Source organism: Theobroma cacao, chromosome 9, assembly GCF_053813885.1.
Source record: "Theobroma cacao isolate CCN51 chromosome 9, ASM5381388v1, whole genome shotgun sequence".
NCBI lineage: Eukaryota > Viridiplantae > Streptophyta > Magnoliopsida > Malvales > Malvaceae > Theobroma > Theobroma cacao.
This window is the reverse complement of record NC_142647.1, coordinates 3,081,626-3,098,155: the sequence shown is the minus strand read 5'-3', so window position 1 is coordinate 3,098,155 and position 16,530 is coordinate 3,081,626. Positions and strand designations below refer to the sequence as shown.

At 37.2% G+C, this 16,530-nt stretch overlaps 3 protein-coding genes across 4 annotated transcripts; 1 reads left to right on the top strand and 2 right to left on the bottom strand.

Moving 5' to 3' along the window:
• The first annotated feature begins 5,219 nt into the window (after positions 1 to 5,219).
• Positions 5,220 to 8,040, top strand: ACL5 (S-adenosyl-L-methionine-dependent methyltransferases superfamily protein). The gene is made up of 10 exons (XM_007012335.3): positions 5,220 to 5,503; positions 5,848 to 5,914; positions 6,021 to 6,115; positions 6,523 to 6,625; positions 6,712 to 6,800; positions 6,912 to 7,068; positions 7,179 to 7,254; positions 7,348 to 7,406; positions 7,495 to 7,631; positions 7,732 to 8,040. The coding sequence occupies exons 1-10, from the start codon at positions 5,349 to 5,351 to the stop codon at positions 7,808 to 7,810; spliced, it is 1,017 nt and encodes a 338-aa protein (XP_007012397.3). The 5' UTR covers positions 5,220 to 5,348; the 3' UTR covers positions 7,811 to 8,040.
• A 639-nt stretch (positions 8,041 to 8,679) lies between these two features.
• LOC18588132 (uncharacterized) lies at positions 8,680 to 9,335 on the bottom strand. Its single transcript, XM_007012334.3, has one exon. The coding sequence runs from the start codon at positions 9,200 to 9,202 to the stop codon at positions 8,834 to 8,836; it is 369 nt and encodes a 122-aa protein (XP_007012396.2). The 5' UTR covers positions 9,203 to 9,335; the 3' UTR covers positions 8,680 to 8,833.
• Positions 9,336 to 9,650: 315 nt separating this feature from the next.
• Positions 9,651 to 15,128, bottom strand: LOC18588131 (mechanosensitive ion channel protein 10-like). Of its 2 annotated transcripts, none has more exons than XM_007012330.3 (7): positions 14,636 to 15,128; positions 12,871 to 14,328; positions 12,650 to 12,770; positions 11,766 to 12,059; positions 11,483 to 11,685; positions 10,384 to 10,680; positions 9,651 to 9,944 (listed from the first exon to the last, which is right to left on the bottom strand). In XM_007012330.3, the coding sequence occupies exons 2-6, from the start codon at positions 14,319 to 14,321 to the stop codon at positions 10,410 to 10,412; spliced, it is 2,340 nt and encodes a 779-aa protein (XP_007012392.3). In that variant the 5' UTR covers positions 14,322 to 14,328; positions 14,636 to 15,128; the 3' UTR covers positions 9,651 to 9,944; positions 10,384 to 10,409. The 2 variants fall into 2 exon arrangements, with proteins under 2 accessions (XP_007012392.3, XP_017983128.2); XM_018127639.2 differs by lacking the exon at positions 14,636 to 15,128 and adding an exon at positions 14,440 to 14,592.
• Positions 15,129 to 16,530: the final 1,402 nt, after the last annotated feature.

The window sequence follows — 16,530 nt, the reverse complement described above, 5'->3', positions numbered from 1 at the left end:
CGTCTGTATGCATCCATGCCTGATTAAATCGTAATCAGTATCTAATGAAAGCATTTCATGGGACAAATAGATTACTAATTTTGTTTTTAATCATCCAAAAAAAAAAAATTTTTAAGGGCAATAGAATTTTTAAATGTCTGCGCACATTACCGTAGGGGGGCGAATGACAGGGTTACAAGTACATCCGGATAATATGGGAAGAGTTGAGGAACTGGATGGAGTGATTGGAGACCAAAACATTGTATAAGAGTCTTTGTCTATTTAGATGCGGCAATAAACCCGCACCCTCCAAAGAGAAAACCCCTGACCCAAGCAGAGAGAATGGTGATAGGGCTTAGGCAGTTCATGGCAAGAGCTGGCAACGGTGGCAGAGAGCCCCGTTCTAGATTCAGATAATGGTGAGGAGCTTGTTCACGCCCAACCTTCCATCCCCATCGCACTCGGCAAGTGGTTTGGCTGAGTGATGTGGACAGTGCAAAATGGCTACGCCGTTGGTTCATGTCTCTTGCTGCCACCGTTTCAAGGGATCCAATGGCCTGCCCTCCTCCCTGTAATCACACTCAGATTGAAACTGAAGCTGATGAACATGAGTGCGAGGACTCAGATTCAGAATGTAACGCGGTTTTAGATTTATCCAAGCGGATACTTTGTTTTCTGTTGAGCTAAATCCGGAGCCAATTGAAGCTTCAAATCACCGATCAACGCTTTGAGGATGCAGAAGAGATGGAACCAGTTAGTGATACTGTTACTAGCCATCATCATCAGTGAGCTACCTTGTGACTGTTGCCTTGCAGGAAATTCAACAAATGGCGAGACAGAGTGAACTGAATGCATGTGTTGCTTTTAACTGATTTTGCCCGATATCCAAACTTTGTTGTATGCAGATACGTAATCACTCGAACAATTTGGCATTCTTTTCTTTTTCAGGAACCTGCATCGTAAAATTATTCTATTCCTGTTCTTCATTGTCATTTGTTGTATATACTAAATAGCGATTGATATGGGCAGTTTGTCATTGATAGACCCATCATCATCGACTAATGGTTAACTATGTTGGATATCTTGGTTTTCTAAGTACAGAGAACTTCAATGTAAGTTAGGGAGTGTGTAATCAAAGATAATCAGATATTATGGAGATGGCGGCGGGTATGATTTAGAACTCACGTGTGTTGTGGATAATCATCAAAATAAGGATTTCTACAAAGTCAGACACAACAAGCATTTGCGGGTATTCATTCTCAACATATGTGATTATTGTCCAAAACACTCACCGTCTTCTCTTGTCAAACGATTGTTTGACCACGTCTCCTTTCAATGCTTGTAAACTGCAACCCCTTGTTATACTGAACTGAAATTTACTGCTTCAACATTGCAATACGCACAAACTAGTTGCGGCCATTGCTACTTAATTAGCTGCAATGCAATGTTATTAGCTATAATTTCAAATTCTCAATATACATAAAATGATTAAATGGCAAATTTTACATTTGATAATCCTATAACAGGTGAAAATAAAGGACATATTAATACGGTAAATGACAGTCTTTGCCATTTTATTTTTCTTTTAGTTTTCTATTCAATCAAAGATGAGCAAAAATCTCTGTTAAAGAAAAGGAATATGAGCAAATATCAAACTCTTGTCTGTTTTAATTAATTTCCACCCACCACCTTCCAATTGTCTCTCTCATATCAAGTTAGAGGACACTTAGTGGCTTATTCTGAATTCAATGAATCCAGCTGTGTTCCTGCCGAATGTAATGGATTAATGAATAAAGAATATAGTAAGGATATGGTTGGTAGGGAATTCCGGATTGATCACTGTCTACCCTCATTTAGTATGATTATGAATGATCATATAGCACATGTGACATTTCACATTGAACCACTTGGGGGTGTCGTAGGAACATTAAATTAAATCTTCAGAATCAAAACTGATCTTATCACGTTTTGACATCATTTTTAAGGTCACATTCAATTCAAGCACTAACTGCACGTGTACAAGACAAATTGACGGCATCCCTCTCAACACCTCTCCACTTTTTCAAGACACAATCAATCTTGAGGAAAGATATAAGTGGGACATGAGTTGTCCCCAGCTCCCACCCCTCCTCCCTCTTCCTTTGCTTCTCCCAAAGTTTCATTACTTGGCAAAATTTTCTTTTCATATAGGAATGGAAAAATGGATGCATGATATATAGTGGGCAGCAGCACCACCACCACCACCAAGCACGCCCACCACCATGCGTAATCTCCACTTACCTATGATCCATTGCCCCCATCTCTATTCCCCTAAGAAAGAAAGAGAAGACACACCCAAATTCATCTACTTGGCAATCATCATTTGTCCTTCCAAATTAAATAAGCTCGGATATCATCAATTAATGCATAAACGTTTGACCCCTTTCTTTTTTTCTCAAGAAAACGATGGCAGGAAAAGGTATATTTCGAAAGGTTTTGACTGAGAGATAGAGAGAAAGAAAGAGGAGGGTGATCTTGTTGGATTGTTAAACCGTTGACTTGATGATGGGGATATACATATATCTATACACATTAGAGAAAGGTAGGTTTAACCTTTTCAAATAGTTGCAAAACGATTGTGACTTGTGAGCCGCCCTTGCAATGAACAATGAACTTAAAACAGGAAGTTCATTCTTTATAAAATAAAAATAGTATGTTGCACCCTTGTCTCCCCATTACAGGGAAGAAAGGTTGCAAACCAAAGTGTAGCACTTTGCCACTTCCTTCGGGTGCTCCAATGCCCCTTTCCTTGACCATTATGCCCCCTTCAAGCCCACCAATAATTTCTTAGGTTATTCTCCAAATTACAATTCAATTGTATTCAAGTTGTAAACGGGAGATTCTGATCAATCTTATATGATCAAATATAGATTTTCGTATAAATTCTAATGCCCAAGATTTAGAAATTGTAAAAAGTATGTGCAATAACCTGCCCATGGCCAAGACCTATCAAACGGTAGTCATTTGACTCAAGCTCGTAAGTTTCATTTTGGGTTTATTATTATGATAAGTAGGTTTCTTTTAGATTATCATTTAGTTGCTATACTCTAAATGTTAGTCATATTGACATATATTTTGTTATTAGAAATCGATTTTGCACTGTATCACAAGTTTTACAATAGTGTGTTTTATTTTGTCCAATGTGATCATCTTGTTGCTATTAGTATACTTTTGATCCATTATCACTAAGGTTAATTTTGGTTTTATTATTTTTAACTTATGTTATTGAGGTTAAGGGTGTCCATAACATGTTGTAGGAGAATTATGAAATCTATGATTTTGTGAAATTTTGTTTATTTACGTTATATGAGAATATGATTTTGAAGCAAATATATTTATGAATATGAGATTACTCAATTTTGCTTTTGAAATCATTATTATTGATAATTTCGATCTAAATATTTTGAAGCATGCTTGCCTCCATTTGAGAGAATGTCGATTACTTGCTGAATCATTGTACTCATTCTTTTCATTTATCTAGTTTGTTTTTTGTGAGATTAGATCGGTTAGCGCTTGTGTTAGCAAGGTTATCATGTGCCATTAGATTTTTATAAACTTTGGTGTGAGTATTTTGATATTGATATTTTGTATCTTTTGGATATTTGTAAAATGTAATTTAAGATACTTGAATTCTTGTAAAATGTATTATTTGGAGATATTTTGAGATTTGTTTTGAATATTTGATGCCTTAAATGTTTATGAGATCTTAGTATACAGTATTACCATGTTCTAAACTTTTAATTAAGACGTGATAGTGTGAGTCGATATTGTTTATAAGATATGTTGTTAACAAAACTTATACTTCTAGGATATTGTTATCATGAAGGCAATATTGAATTCAATTTCACAAATTTCATTTTTTATAAGTACGTTCTTTGTCAAGATTAAATGAAAACCAAATTAGTCAACTCCAAGGGCATGGAAGCAAATAACAAGTGCTTCAATATCCATCCCTCTACAAGCTATTGTAAGAAATAACAATCTCAAGCTATATGATGTAAACTTGGTATCAGTTCACTAGAGGTAAAATCAGAATTACTTTGTCAGTTGCCACATTTGCCTGCATCACACGAAAACAATATCCACCAGCATATCTTATCAAAAAGAAGTATAAAAAGGGGAATGAATGGTGTTTTTGGTAGTAATAACAAATACTAAATGAATGATGAAAAGCTGGCCACTAGAGATTAAAAGAGGAGAATGAAGTTTTCACTTGTGGCATTATGGCATAGAAGAGAGACAAATGGGTCATTTTGAAATGTAACAAAAGAGCAACAAAATCTCCACAGAGGCATGGAGGGGATATGATGGGGAGAGGACATGACATGGAGTGCGATTTCCACACAAAAAGAAATCCTTTTTTTATTTTCCCCCCTTCAAAGTGGAGTCACCCCACGCTCAACAATGTCCTCATCCCCCACAGCACAAACATACTTGCTTCAGTGGGGACCCAAATTACCCTCTATTGCATGGGTCCCAGCTGTCCCTCATTCTTCTTCTTTGGTAGGCTTTGTCAGTAGTTGGATATGGATTGTACTCCCCACTTCGCCACAACAATCCCTCTGGTGGGCAGTGAAATTGAATGCCAGAACACAAAAGGTAGGCTTAAAAAGGGTATAGAATTTAATCCATATATATCCACTTTAACCCTCTTTGGGCCCACCGACTACCCCACCCAAAACCCATCTCCTCCAATGGAACACTGCCACAGCTGCTCTCATCGACGTGTCATCTTCCCACATGTACATTCATGGGCTCCACCATTATCCCACGCGGACACATCCCTGTTTTCTTCCTTTCTTTTGTCCCTCCCGCCCCCTCTATCCACCAACTTAGATATTCACGCGCATGCTTGTTTCAAAATTGTAGAATGACAGTCAATCTCTTGGAACTTTCACCCTATCTACTTTAGGTGTCAACACATGGCTTGGAGAGAAAAAATCTTACCACTCTCCATTTCTGCCAGCACTAGGAAACAACCCTTGCTGAGTTGTCACCATTGATGAGGTTACCATTTTCATGCACCATGATAATTGGCGTGAGTGAGGCATTAATCTGACAGAAAATCCGTGGGACTGTCTGCCTTTGAATCATTGCCCGTGTTAAGGAATTGCCATAATAGTAGAGTTAATTTTTTTTTCCCCTCGTTTGGAGTTGATTTTCTCTTTACCAAGTCTATAAAAGCACATATCCTCGGCCTTACCATCCTCATACTTTACAACCTTTTGCCTCTTCTGTTCTTTGCTCGCTTTTTCTAAAAAAATATTCAGCCTTTGCTTTGGCCTTTTGGGGTTCTATAGTTTGTTTGCTGATTCCACAAACTTTTGATCATGGGTGAGGCTGCCGAGATCTTCTATCCAAATGGTTTCTCCAAAATTTGCAATGGAACAACCAAACAAAATCTTGATGAGACTCACCAGTTTGATTCATCATGGTTTGAAGAGACCATTGATGATGATCTCAAATGGTCCTTTGCTTTGAAAAGGTTTGACCCGAATCTTACCCTTTGCCTAGCATCTCAGCATCTCGAATAAAAAGAATTTAAAGAAAGTAAAAGAAACGAAAGGAAAGAAAAACAAGAACAATTGAATTGTTCTTTAATGCTTTCAAAGCAGTACTTAATTGGTTTTTACGATATCTTTACGTTTCCATAAGTTGATCTGGGTGGTCATGCATGCAGTCAGATTGCTTAACCATTGATATTTACGTACTTTTTTTTCAAAGTACTGTTTGACATGTACGGCTACTTCTCTTTCCATAACAAAAGCAATGAACCTTGGTTTTCTTTTTGCTTGATGGTTCAATCTAAACTTGAGTCTCTTTCAACAGTGTTCTGTATAAAGGCGCTAGCGAGTACCAGGATATAGCCCTTTTGGACACTAAACGTTTCGGAAAGGTAGCCATGGTTTTGTTCTGTTCTATACGTTACAAATTTAAGCTTGGATTTTGTAAACATGGCCTAATGTTTTATGGGGTTCATTTGGATATATGTATATATATAGGTCCTGGTAATTGACGGAAAGATGCAGAGTGCTGAAGTAGATGAGTTCATCTATCACGAGTGCTTAATTCACCCACCTCTTTCATTTCACTCGAAGTAAGTCCGTTCTTTCTCCTTTTTAATGTGGGGGCACAGTTTTTTTAACCTTTTCTTTTGTTTGTTTACTCATTTTTTACCGTTACAAATCATCAAGTTGACCAGATAATGAGCCACATTATCATTAAAGCTGACAGGGACAGGCTAGGCTTTAATAAAAGTTGGCATTGAAAACTAACTATTCTATATGATTCTATCTTGTATTTATTGAACATTGATGATGGTAAAAAAATCCAGCATTTAATGAATTGGATTTATGGGAGTTGCCCAATTGATTGCTGTTTAACCCAAAAGAGGATTGAGGCTTAAATTCTTTTGTTAATGACTTGGCAAGAGAATATAATTAAAGAGCATTTAAACTATTGGTTTATACAGTTATGACATGTATTTCCCTACCAATTTTGCAGCCCGAAAACTGTGTTTATAATGGGAGGCGGGGAAGGGTCTGCTGCAAGGGAAGTACTCAGGCACAAATCTATTGAAAAATTGGTCATGTGTGATATTGACGAGGTAACTTGCACGCTTTCATGTTTTTTGTGCATATTGCCACTTAGTTCGGATGGCAGCATCTGATGATTCCATGCTGCTGATTGCAGGAAGTGGTCAGTTTCTGCCGCAGGTTCCTGACTGTGAACCGAGATGCATTTTGCAACAAAAAGCTTAATCTTGTTATTAATGACGCCAAGTAAGTATTTGAGATATTTGATGGCGACTTGCTTCGAAAGAATTTTGCCAAATATTGCATTGTTTTGTCATCAGAAGCTAACCGTGTGTAAGTGTACTATATAATATCAAGGGCTGAACTGGAGAAGAGGAATGAGAAATATGATATCATAGTTGGAGACTTAGCAGATCCTGTTGAGGGAGGGCCTTGCTATCAGCTTTACACAAAATCATTCTATGCGAAAATTCTTAAGCCTAAGCTCAATGAAAATGGCATCTTTGTTACTCAGGTTGGTTTTCTCTTTTGTAGGGTCATATGCTTCTGTCAAGTCCCACACATCCTATTTTCTTAAACATCAGAAAAAATCAAACAGTAATAATGAAATCTTTTATTGGATAGGCTGGCCCGGCTGGCATTTTTACTCACAAGGAGGTTTTCTCTTCGATATACAACACAATCAGACAGGTTTTCAAGTGTAAGTTTCTCTTTCAATTCAAATTTCTACACAATAGATTGAATAATAACACAAAATCATGGGTTTGTAATTTTTTTTCTGGTGCTTGTGCAGATGTGCTGGCATACACAGCTCATGTCCCATCTTTTGCAGATACCTGGGGATGGGTTATGGTATGGAAATATAATGTAAAATGTGTGAGGTTCATGGACTAATGTCTAGTGTCTTTAGCATTCTCTAACTCTACGTGCTTTAATATAGGCCTCGGATCAACCATTCTCCATCGGTGCTGAGGAGATTGACAGGAGGATTGCAGAGAGAGTAGATGGTGAATTACTATACTTAAATGGCGCTTCATTCCTTTCTTCTGCAACCATGAATAAGACTGTTTATCTATCGTAAGTTCACTGTTGTGCTATAAAAGAAAAGTGTTGTTTTGATTCAATATGCTGCTTAAAAAGATTTAGCAAATTGAGATGGTTAAATTGCTTGTTTCAGGCTGTTGAATGAAACCCATGTTTACACCGAGGAAGATGCAAGATTTATACCTGGACATGGGCTGGCTCACCGCCTTTGAGGAATCAGGCCTAATTAGTTCAGGAGAAGTCGTTGTAAATAGAAGAAAAGGAAGGGTTTTGCAATTAAAAGATCGCAGCAAAAGCTAATTTTGCTTCAAAGAAATCAGTCATCAATTGTTGAAAGAAGTTTATTTCGGTTAAGACATTTATGTGTGGGTTGTTTACAGATATCATTAGAATGAAGTCATGCATGAAAGCTTTATCTAATCAATTCATCCATTCAGATATCTATTCTTGAGTACTTGATCTCGTCTTGCTTTGTATGACATCCCTCCCCCATCCCTCTTGATAATCATTTTCTCGTAGACAGCATGCGTGAGCCCATTGATTTTGTGACTCATGCATGGCACTGCTTCATTTTACCACCAATCCATATCTTAGAACAATGATTTAACATAAAACATCAATGATTCTACCAACTCTCATTGGTTCCTTTGATGTATACTTATATCTCCGGGCAAAGAATGCCGGATTGGTAAAGAACAGAAATAATAAACAGAGTGTCTGTGATAATTGAAAAGCTATTAAAAAAATAGTTATTTATTCTTGTTATTGTTGATTCTTTTGATAGCATATATGTATAAGCATATTGATGATTTACGCTGGTCCCATTGTCCAGCAGAGATACAGTTCAGGCTAAAAGGGTCTCATTGATACAATCAATGTTGGCATTTCAAGAAGCTATGAGCTTGAGAAGTGACAATTGAGCTCAAGAATGTTAACCCATACCGAATGTACTTCAAGAAATTAATTTTCTATCTTCTTTTTTGTGTTTCTCCTATAATGAGATTAAAAAGTTAGAACGGGCAACCCAAGAAAGATTCTGCGTTTGTTATGAGTCATTCAGAGTTAGATGTACATAATCTCCTGCTGCAATGAAAGATGTTTATTTCCAAATTTAATTGTCTCATGCCCATATATATAGCTGCAGCATTTGCATTACTCACATAAACCATAAACGAAAAGCAATATTTCTGAGGATAAAGGGCAGGAAAATTCACTAGGGAACTTTCAGATTGTCCTCAGCTTCGCTTGACAGGATCAAAGTTAGCGACTCCAACAACAGCTCCAACAAGGGCGAAAAGCACGACTCCACCAGCTACGATGCTAAGCAAGAAGTTCTTGAGAGATGGGGACACACCAGACTCAGCTGCTTCTGCCACCTCCGGTATAACCATAGAAGCTGTCAATGCGGCTGCAGTTAATCCTGTCACTGCCTTCTCTTTGAAGGATGCCTGCACTTGAAGCCTGGCGCTGGGCTTTGGCTTTGTCGAGATAACAGCCTTTGATGGTTTTAGGGGCAAAGGCTTGATGAAGGATTCGGAGCTTGGTTGGTGAACCCTCTTCTGGGTTGCAGAACTCAGTGGCATAGCCATTGAAACAGAGGCCATTTGGTGATATTTTTCCTTTTCTTTGCTGTTTTTTTTTTTTTTTTTTCTTGCTCAATTGAATGTAATTGGTTTCAAGTTTTGGACTTTGGCGCTGGTTGATGAAGGATATTATGGCCTAGATATTGGATGAAGAAGAGGAGGGAATCAGATGAGAGGAGGAAATCGGAGATTTCAGGTTGACCTGTCACTCTAATGTGGTCCTATGTGGCAAATTCTACACCTGGGGCTTAATGGATAAGGTTATCCCACTAGATTGAGCTTACATGGAATGGATTTCTCTTGAAGGCTGGGACATTGGTCCCCTTACCTTAAATACTCGGGCAGACATGAAATATCTCAGTTATTGCTTTGGGCCTTTTGGTCCGATTGTCGGACTTTACTACTATTCACATTGAAAACTAGTCTCACAGAATGAACCTGATGAGCATATGAATATTGGATCACAGACTTGAATCATGGCAAACGTCAAAATGCATTCATCTTATTTAAGATTTAACAAGGGAAACAAAACTTGAACCAATCCATAACGCTACATAGCATCGGGCTTAGCTCCTTCAAGTCCATAGATACACTAATAAGCTTACATCTGAAAATATCACTGAACTAAATATTTACTTTTATTTACCACCAGGAACATGCCTTCCCATTTGTGCGTGATCATTCTTCTCTCACCCATGTTAAAGATTATAACAACTACGACTCTTGGCCGAGCTCCCATAACAATACCTGCCCGTTGCCATCCCTGGTTGAAACAACGATGTCATGAGAACCGAGTATACACATTTTGAAAGAAAGAAATACCAGAATGCTGTCTATGGACAAACGCTTCACAAAATGTTTCAATAAAATGTCGACTACAGTGTGATTACAACTAGCCGCAATTTATAATCCTCCCCTTTCTCAAAACTGTACAAGGTTTCAACTGATAAAATCCTCAAAATTTATCATTCAAACAAATTGTGAGTACAATCTGGAATTATTTATTCAACAAATGCAAAGCAGATAGAAAGCACACATAGTAACATAAGCTGAAATAGCAATCTGATATGATAAATGTTGAGGCCTAAATATTAGACTTAGTGGCTGCTCCTTTATTATCATGCCAAAAGGATTTGTTGATGTTGATTGTTCAGTTAGTTAAGTAACTTCATTTTGTTAAAGAGTAAAATGGGCATGCTTACCTATCATATAAGGCGTTCTTGAGCAATCAGGTGGTCTCGTATGTTGCTTCTGGCCTGTCTCGATTCACTTGGTTGAGATTCACATGTTGGGGAAGGAGATTGTATCTTATACCCAGCTCCTCAAAAATTCTCTTCAATTCAATCACCAATTCAGTTCTACGCCTGTTCTTCTCTCTAAAGTCCTGGAAGTTCATTGTATGATTACAATAGAGAGCCATCTTTATCTTATTGACATTCTCAATCTCCTTCACAACCACAAGGTGGTTAGGATGCCACAAGGTATTGGTCTCCAAATGCCTGGTTAGACATGACAGCATAAAGAATATAAATCGTACAAGACCAACATGAACTTCAAATGCAAAAAGTAAGTTCCATAAACATAATATTAATTCTAACTAAGACTTAAGATAAAATCGCAATGCAAAATATTAACAAGAATTGATTGTTTGGCTAAAAAGCTATCAAATTCTATGTTTCATTCTTTACTGTTTACTGTGGATAAGGATTTTCGGAGTCTGGCTGCATTAAGGGATATGCAAGCATTCGTTTTCAGGAAACTTAAGATGCAGGGCAACATAATTCACAAGCCTATGCCGATTAGATATTATCTTGTCAGATTTAAATGCTTAAAGAAACTCTGCTTCTCCTAATTCCTTTCAACTAAAACAGAGAAATGTGTCAGAAGGTCATTAGAACTTGTAGGCTAACAGAGAAGAGGCTGCTGGTAAATGAATCAGACAGCTCATACAATTCTACAGGGTCCAGAAAACACTCCAATGCTACAAGCAACCTATGGGAACACGTAGCTATGACAGGGAAATTAAGTCTACAGGGCCAGACTAGGGAAAAAGTATTTATTCCTCTAACAATTCTTAAGGCCAATGAAAATGCCAAAACATAAGGACACCTGCTTGAAACTATAGCAATGTTTGATTTTCTCATAATCCAATCTTACATGAATTAGAGGTACCTAAGCATTTTGCTCATTAGTTGATACAGAATCCCTACTTAAAGAGTAAAATTCAAATCCCCCTTTCCCAATTAAATAAAAAAAATTCTTTTACGAATTAAAGAAAGAATTAAGCTACAATCAACTTACTCCTTTATTTCTTCTTTCAGCCTGCCTATTGTCTTCGCTGGTGTCATAAAATCAATTGAGAACTCTATAGTATCTCCCATGTCTGAGCTCCTGTAATAGTTGCTGATGGGCTTTGTAGCCAAAACAGAATTTGGGTAGTACACCTTTTCATTGTCAAGTTTCAGGAATACAGTTGTTAAAATATTCATCTCCTCAACCAACAACTGTCAGTTGCCAAGTAAAAAGCATAATTAGTAATCTTTCTCCAGACATATAAATAGGAGCATGCCCTTTCAATAGTTACCTGAACACCATCAACCACGCAACGATCACCAACGTCAAATGGATGCATCACAAATACAAATATGATACCTTCAAATATAGTCTTGCAGGTGTTTCCAAACATAAAAGCTGCCACCACAAGTTGCGATGAAAGGACCAATAGCACTTTTGTGGTTGCAATTTCCACCAAAAGAAGCCATATCACAGCAGTAATAATAATCAGGAGCACCGTCACAATTTTATTCAATTGCTTTACAGCTGTTTTGGTGTCATTTAAAGCATGTCCTAATGTTTTCCGATCGTTGTAAACCTTTATCTGTACGAAATTAAAAAAAAAAAAAAGGGGCATGTTAATCAAGAATCCCTACCTTTATGGATGGTTTTACTTCATCAGGTTTAAGACAGCAAGATAAAATGTCAGGATTAAGTTCATTCCATCAAAACTAAAAAATATGAGATCATACAGACAGAGTGTATCTCAGAACAACTACATCTATTTAAACAGCCGGATAATATGTCAGGATCAAATTCATTTGATCAAAACCTGAAACCATGTCATATGGACAGCATGCACTTTGTTACAAATCTGTGTTGTTACTCAAGTAGAGTAGTTTCTACTTTCAATTCTAAATCAACATCACAAAAAGCACTAGAGGTGTCAGATTCCTTTGCTCCACGTAGTTGCCAAAAGTACTCAATATTTGTTCTAGTCATTACTGCCAAAATATGTAACTTTCTTTGCTTTCTGCATGTAATTGATGAAGTAAAATCCGCCAGAAATCAGCATAGGCTTCCAGCCAATAATAGGAGTGAAAATTTCTAATTCTCATTGTTGCCTACTTGCATTGCTAACATTGTTTACTATTTGCTCAAGATTTAAAGTGGAGTTTCATAAAGTGCTCTTACCACCCAGTTTGTGAAACTTTTTTTGTCAATTTTTCCAGTGCTTGATCCTTCGAACAATGGAAACACATGATCCACCTCCTCCTTAATCATGAACCTTAATAGGTCATCCTCATCAATGTAACTGATCAGGAAGAGCATATAGTTAGGGTAAGACCAAAAAAGAACAAGAGGGAAGGTAAAATAACATCAATACAAGCATCATAAAAGGCTGATTTTCTCACCTGCGATTGTGATTACTCTCATGTCGGGCAACATTTGAGAAAATTTGATGAGCAACATACTGTGCCTCCTCCTCATTGGTAATTTCTTTATCTGCTTGTTCGCAACCTTCATCATAAGCACTTTCATCTAATGTGTTGGAGATTGTGGAAAGCCCCGAATTCATGATAGCATCCACCAACACCTTCATGTGCCAAGATGAAACTTTCTCTCGCTTCAATTTATGAACCTTTCCCATGTCAATCAACTTTTTTGTTTTTGCTCCTTTACCCTTTTTTGCACTGCTAACAGTCATATGAGCTGGTGATTTTCGAATCCCGTCAATCTCCATGAATGGAGGTCCTGAAAGGGTCTGAAGTACGTACTGATGGAAGACTGATTCTTGTATTCTATCGAAGAATTTGTTCATATGGAAATTGGAAGCCAATATCTTTAACAACAAAGTCTTCAACAACCACAAAAATGATCCAATGAGAACGCTTACTAGAGTCCAAGTTACATAATCGAGAATTTTTGTGGCAGTCTTTGATCTCTCGACACCAAGAAACAAAAGAACCCAAGTAACAAGAACTAAACTCAGCCAAATAAAGACCTGAACACTCTTCTTCAAACCATGAACAAAATATAGCACTTTCTTCCGTAGCAGAAAGTTAAGCTCAATCAAGAAAACAATCAGATGCATAAACCAATGAGTAACCAACATACCACAGAAAATAACCATCACAAGTACACACCATTGCCAAATTTTCAAACTCCAAACAGAGGTTTTCTGTAATTTGTCTACAGTTAAACTAGCTATTAAGCATCCCAAGAGGAACAAAAATACGACCCACTCAATGACAACCTTAGCTTTCACTCCCTTAAGCTTCTCTTTATGCAGTTTAACTTTCTTGATTATCTCTTCATATTCATTTTCTCCGGTAGTGCCAATTGATAACGTTTTGGACACAGCAGAATCCGTCCTAATACTTCTGGCCGACTTGTTATTAGGCGAGGCCTTATTGAAGGAATGTCTATAAGGTGAATTACCACCACCTTGTTCCCGATTAACTAAACCATTCTCTTCCGTCTGATCAGATTCAAGAACATAAGATTGTTCTCCAAATCTTGACTTGGGTTTTGAGTTTAATGACCTTGCAAATGACCTTCTTCGAGTAAAGGACTCATTACCTGGACTTGGGACTTTTGGTGGTTTATTTGTAGTTGGGCCAAATTTTGATGTCTCCGGAGAAGGGCAGCCCACCGGCACTGATTTAGCCAAACCAGTAGTAACAGCACCAGATTCAGTTGATGCTTTGTCGGCTGCATCTTGAGCACTTTGCTTAGCGGCTAATGCCTCTGCTTCTTTTGGAGCAGACCCTTTTGGCCCTTTCAAAGTATCTTCACCGGAAACATTAATCACCACTTCTCCTCCAGTGCCTCTCTTCTCTGCCGTGTCTTTATTCGCTTCCATCAAAACCCTAGTAAGAGGGAAAAGAGAATAAACAATAAGAAGTTAGCTTCCATTTGAAACACAGGACCAGATTTATATTTAAGAACAAAAGAGAACACTTTATATTTAGAAGATGAACCTTTCTTTTTATGAGATCTTGCCAGCTACTGTTAAAGTAGCTTTGAAACTTTCATTAAATGCCACCTTACAGAAAACGAACAATCAACTTATACTATAACTTTTTAACTCAGGAAAAAAAAATCCTATTGTTCAACTTTTGCAAAGATCATAAACCATTTTCTCGCATCAAAAGAGCTAAGAACCCTTGCCTTTACCTTAAAAAAGATACAGCTTGCCTGGAAAAAGTAATTATCAACACGATATACCCAGGAAGAGAAGCTTGAGTACACTATTTAAGCAGTGCAAAGATACCAAACTAAATGTAGGAGAGAAAACGAAAACAAGACAAAAAGATCTACTGAAGCAAGACACAGACAATAGGAAACAGAGCAAGGTTGAGAGAGATTTTGTTCAGACAGTGACAGGAAACAGTTTACACTTGCACTTGTTACTCTTTCATTTTCATTATAAGCCAACCAACAGTCTAAGCCGACCCAAAGAAAAATGGGAAAATGCAGGGAAGTATCAGAGTGGAAAATGAAGGAAGCCGACCGTCTCAAGAGTCAAGAAGAGACTGAAGAAAAGAACTGAAAAATGAGATACACATTATTATTATTATTATTCGTCTAACCATGGATATCCTCTTAGTTTAAGGTGAAGAGGGCTTATACATCTTTAACAGGACAAAAGATGACTTGCAAGCTAAATTGGGACATTGGAACTCTTCTTTTATTCATGGACTAGGGACACCATGGCTTGCTAAATTGGAACACAAATCGTCTGCCCCTGTTTTGTGCCCCGTTTAGTGCCCCTCTTATAATTTGATGCCACGTGTATGCTAGGTTTTAATTTATTAACGTCAGCTGTTAGGTCATTTATACTGCCGTTAAGTAGTCTAGGTTAATATCAACACTTTACAGCCTCCTCTTTTTCACACTTCCCTCGTCAAATCTTTGATCAAAATCAAGGAACATTTTCACATAAGTTTTTTATCTGTTTGCTTTGCATGTATATTCTGATGATGGTAATAAAAAATTAAATAAGGAGAAGATAACTAAGGTGAAGAAGAAGAAAAAGAGGTAAAATTATTCTAAAATATGCTCTTTTGATAATCAAATTTCGATAAGCATTAGAGTAAGAGAAGACGCAAGTATTTTTATTCATTTAAAGACGTCCCAGATTAATTCATCAGTTAATTTATAAGATTGAGTAAGAATTGAAAACATAATTTTTTGTTATATAATTGAGTCTAAAGATGAATTGTCGATGCAAAATTTTTGTATATTAAATTAAATATAATCGATGCTCTGATTGATCACTCATTGATCAAAGTAATGCGATTTTACGATTATTCAATAAGTTTTATAAATTTAAAAAAAAAAACAGACTTTCTAAGCATCATAGGAAGAGCAAACAAAAATGTTTTTATTCATCTGAAAATTTTGACTCTGGCAAGCATGATTGGACAAAAAATAGTACCCAAAATAAGACTGAGGTTAATATCTAACCGCCCTGAAAATAATAAAAATATTTTGCCTCTTTTTCTTCTTCTTCTTCTTCTTCTTCTTCTTCTTCTTAATTATCTTCTCCTTCTTTAATTTTTTATTACCATCGTTCGAATATACATGAAGAGAAAACAGAAAAAAAACTAATGTAAAAATGTTCCTTGACTTTGATCAAAGATTTGATCAGAGAAGCGTGGAAAAGAGGAGGCGGTAAAGTGTTGATGTTAACCTAGACTGAAGTTATACTTAACGGCAGACAAATGACCTAACAGCTTACGTTAACAAATAAAAACCTACCATACACGTGGCATCAAATTATAAGAGGGGCACTAAACGGGCCACAAAACGGGGGCAGACGATTTGTGTTCGCTAAGTCGTTTCTTTATTGCAGAATGTAGAACAGGGCGGGAAGCAACCAAAGGCAAAGGATATTTCTGGGAATTTAGAGAATCAAGAGTCATAGACAGGGCCTCTCTCCTCTGCAACCCGGTCCATAATCTGCTCCACCTGTCAAGGAGTGGTATCGATCGTCAGGGATGATGCTGTCTGGTTAATCTAGTGACACCTATCGCATTCAGATTCGATCACGCCGATGATGATCGTTA

Bases quoted from the DNA above. Each gene is read 5' to 3' on its own strand.
- ACL5 (XM_007012335.3), top strand. From the start codon at position 5,349: ATGGGTGAGGCTGCCGAGATCTTCTATCCAAATGGTTTCTCCAAAATT. The intron at 5,915-6,020 runs GTAGCCATGGTT...GTATATATATAG, and splicing joins ACACTAAACGTTTCGGAAAG to GTCCTGGTAATTGACGGAAA. The intron at 6,801-6,911 runs GTAAGTATTTGA...TATAATATCAAG, and splicing joins CTTGTTATTAATGACGCCAA to GGCTGAACTGGAGAAGAGGA.
- LOC18588131 (XM_007012330.3), bottom strand. From the start codon at position 14,321: ATGGAAGCGAATAAAGACACGGCAGAGAAGAGAGGCACTGGAGGAGAA. The intron at 12,060-12,649 runs GTAAGAGCACTT...AATTTCGTACAG, and splicing joins AAAGTTTCACAAACTGGGTG to ATAAAGGTTTACAACGATCG. The intron at 11,686-11,765 runs GTAACTATTGAA...GGCAACTGACAG, and splicing joins GCGTGGTTGATGGTGTTCAG to TTGTTGGTTGAGGAGATGAA.
- LOC18588132 (XM_007012334.3), bottom strand. From the start codon at position 9,202: ATGGCCTCTGTTTCAATGGCTATGCCACTGAGTTCTGCAACCCAGAAG.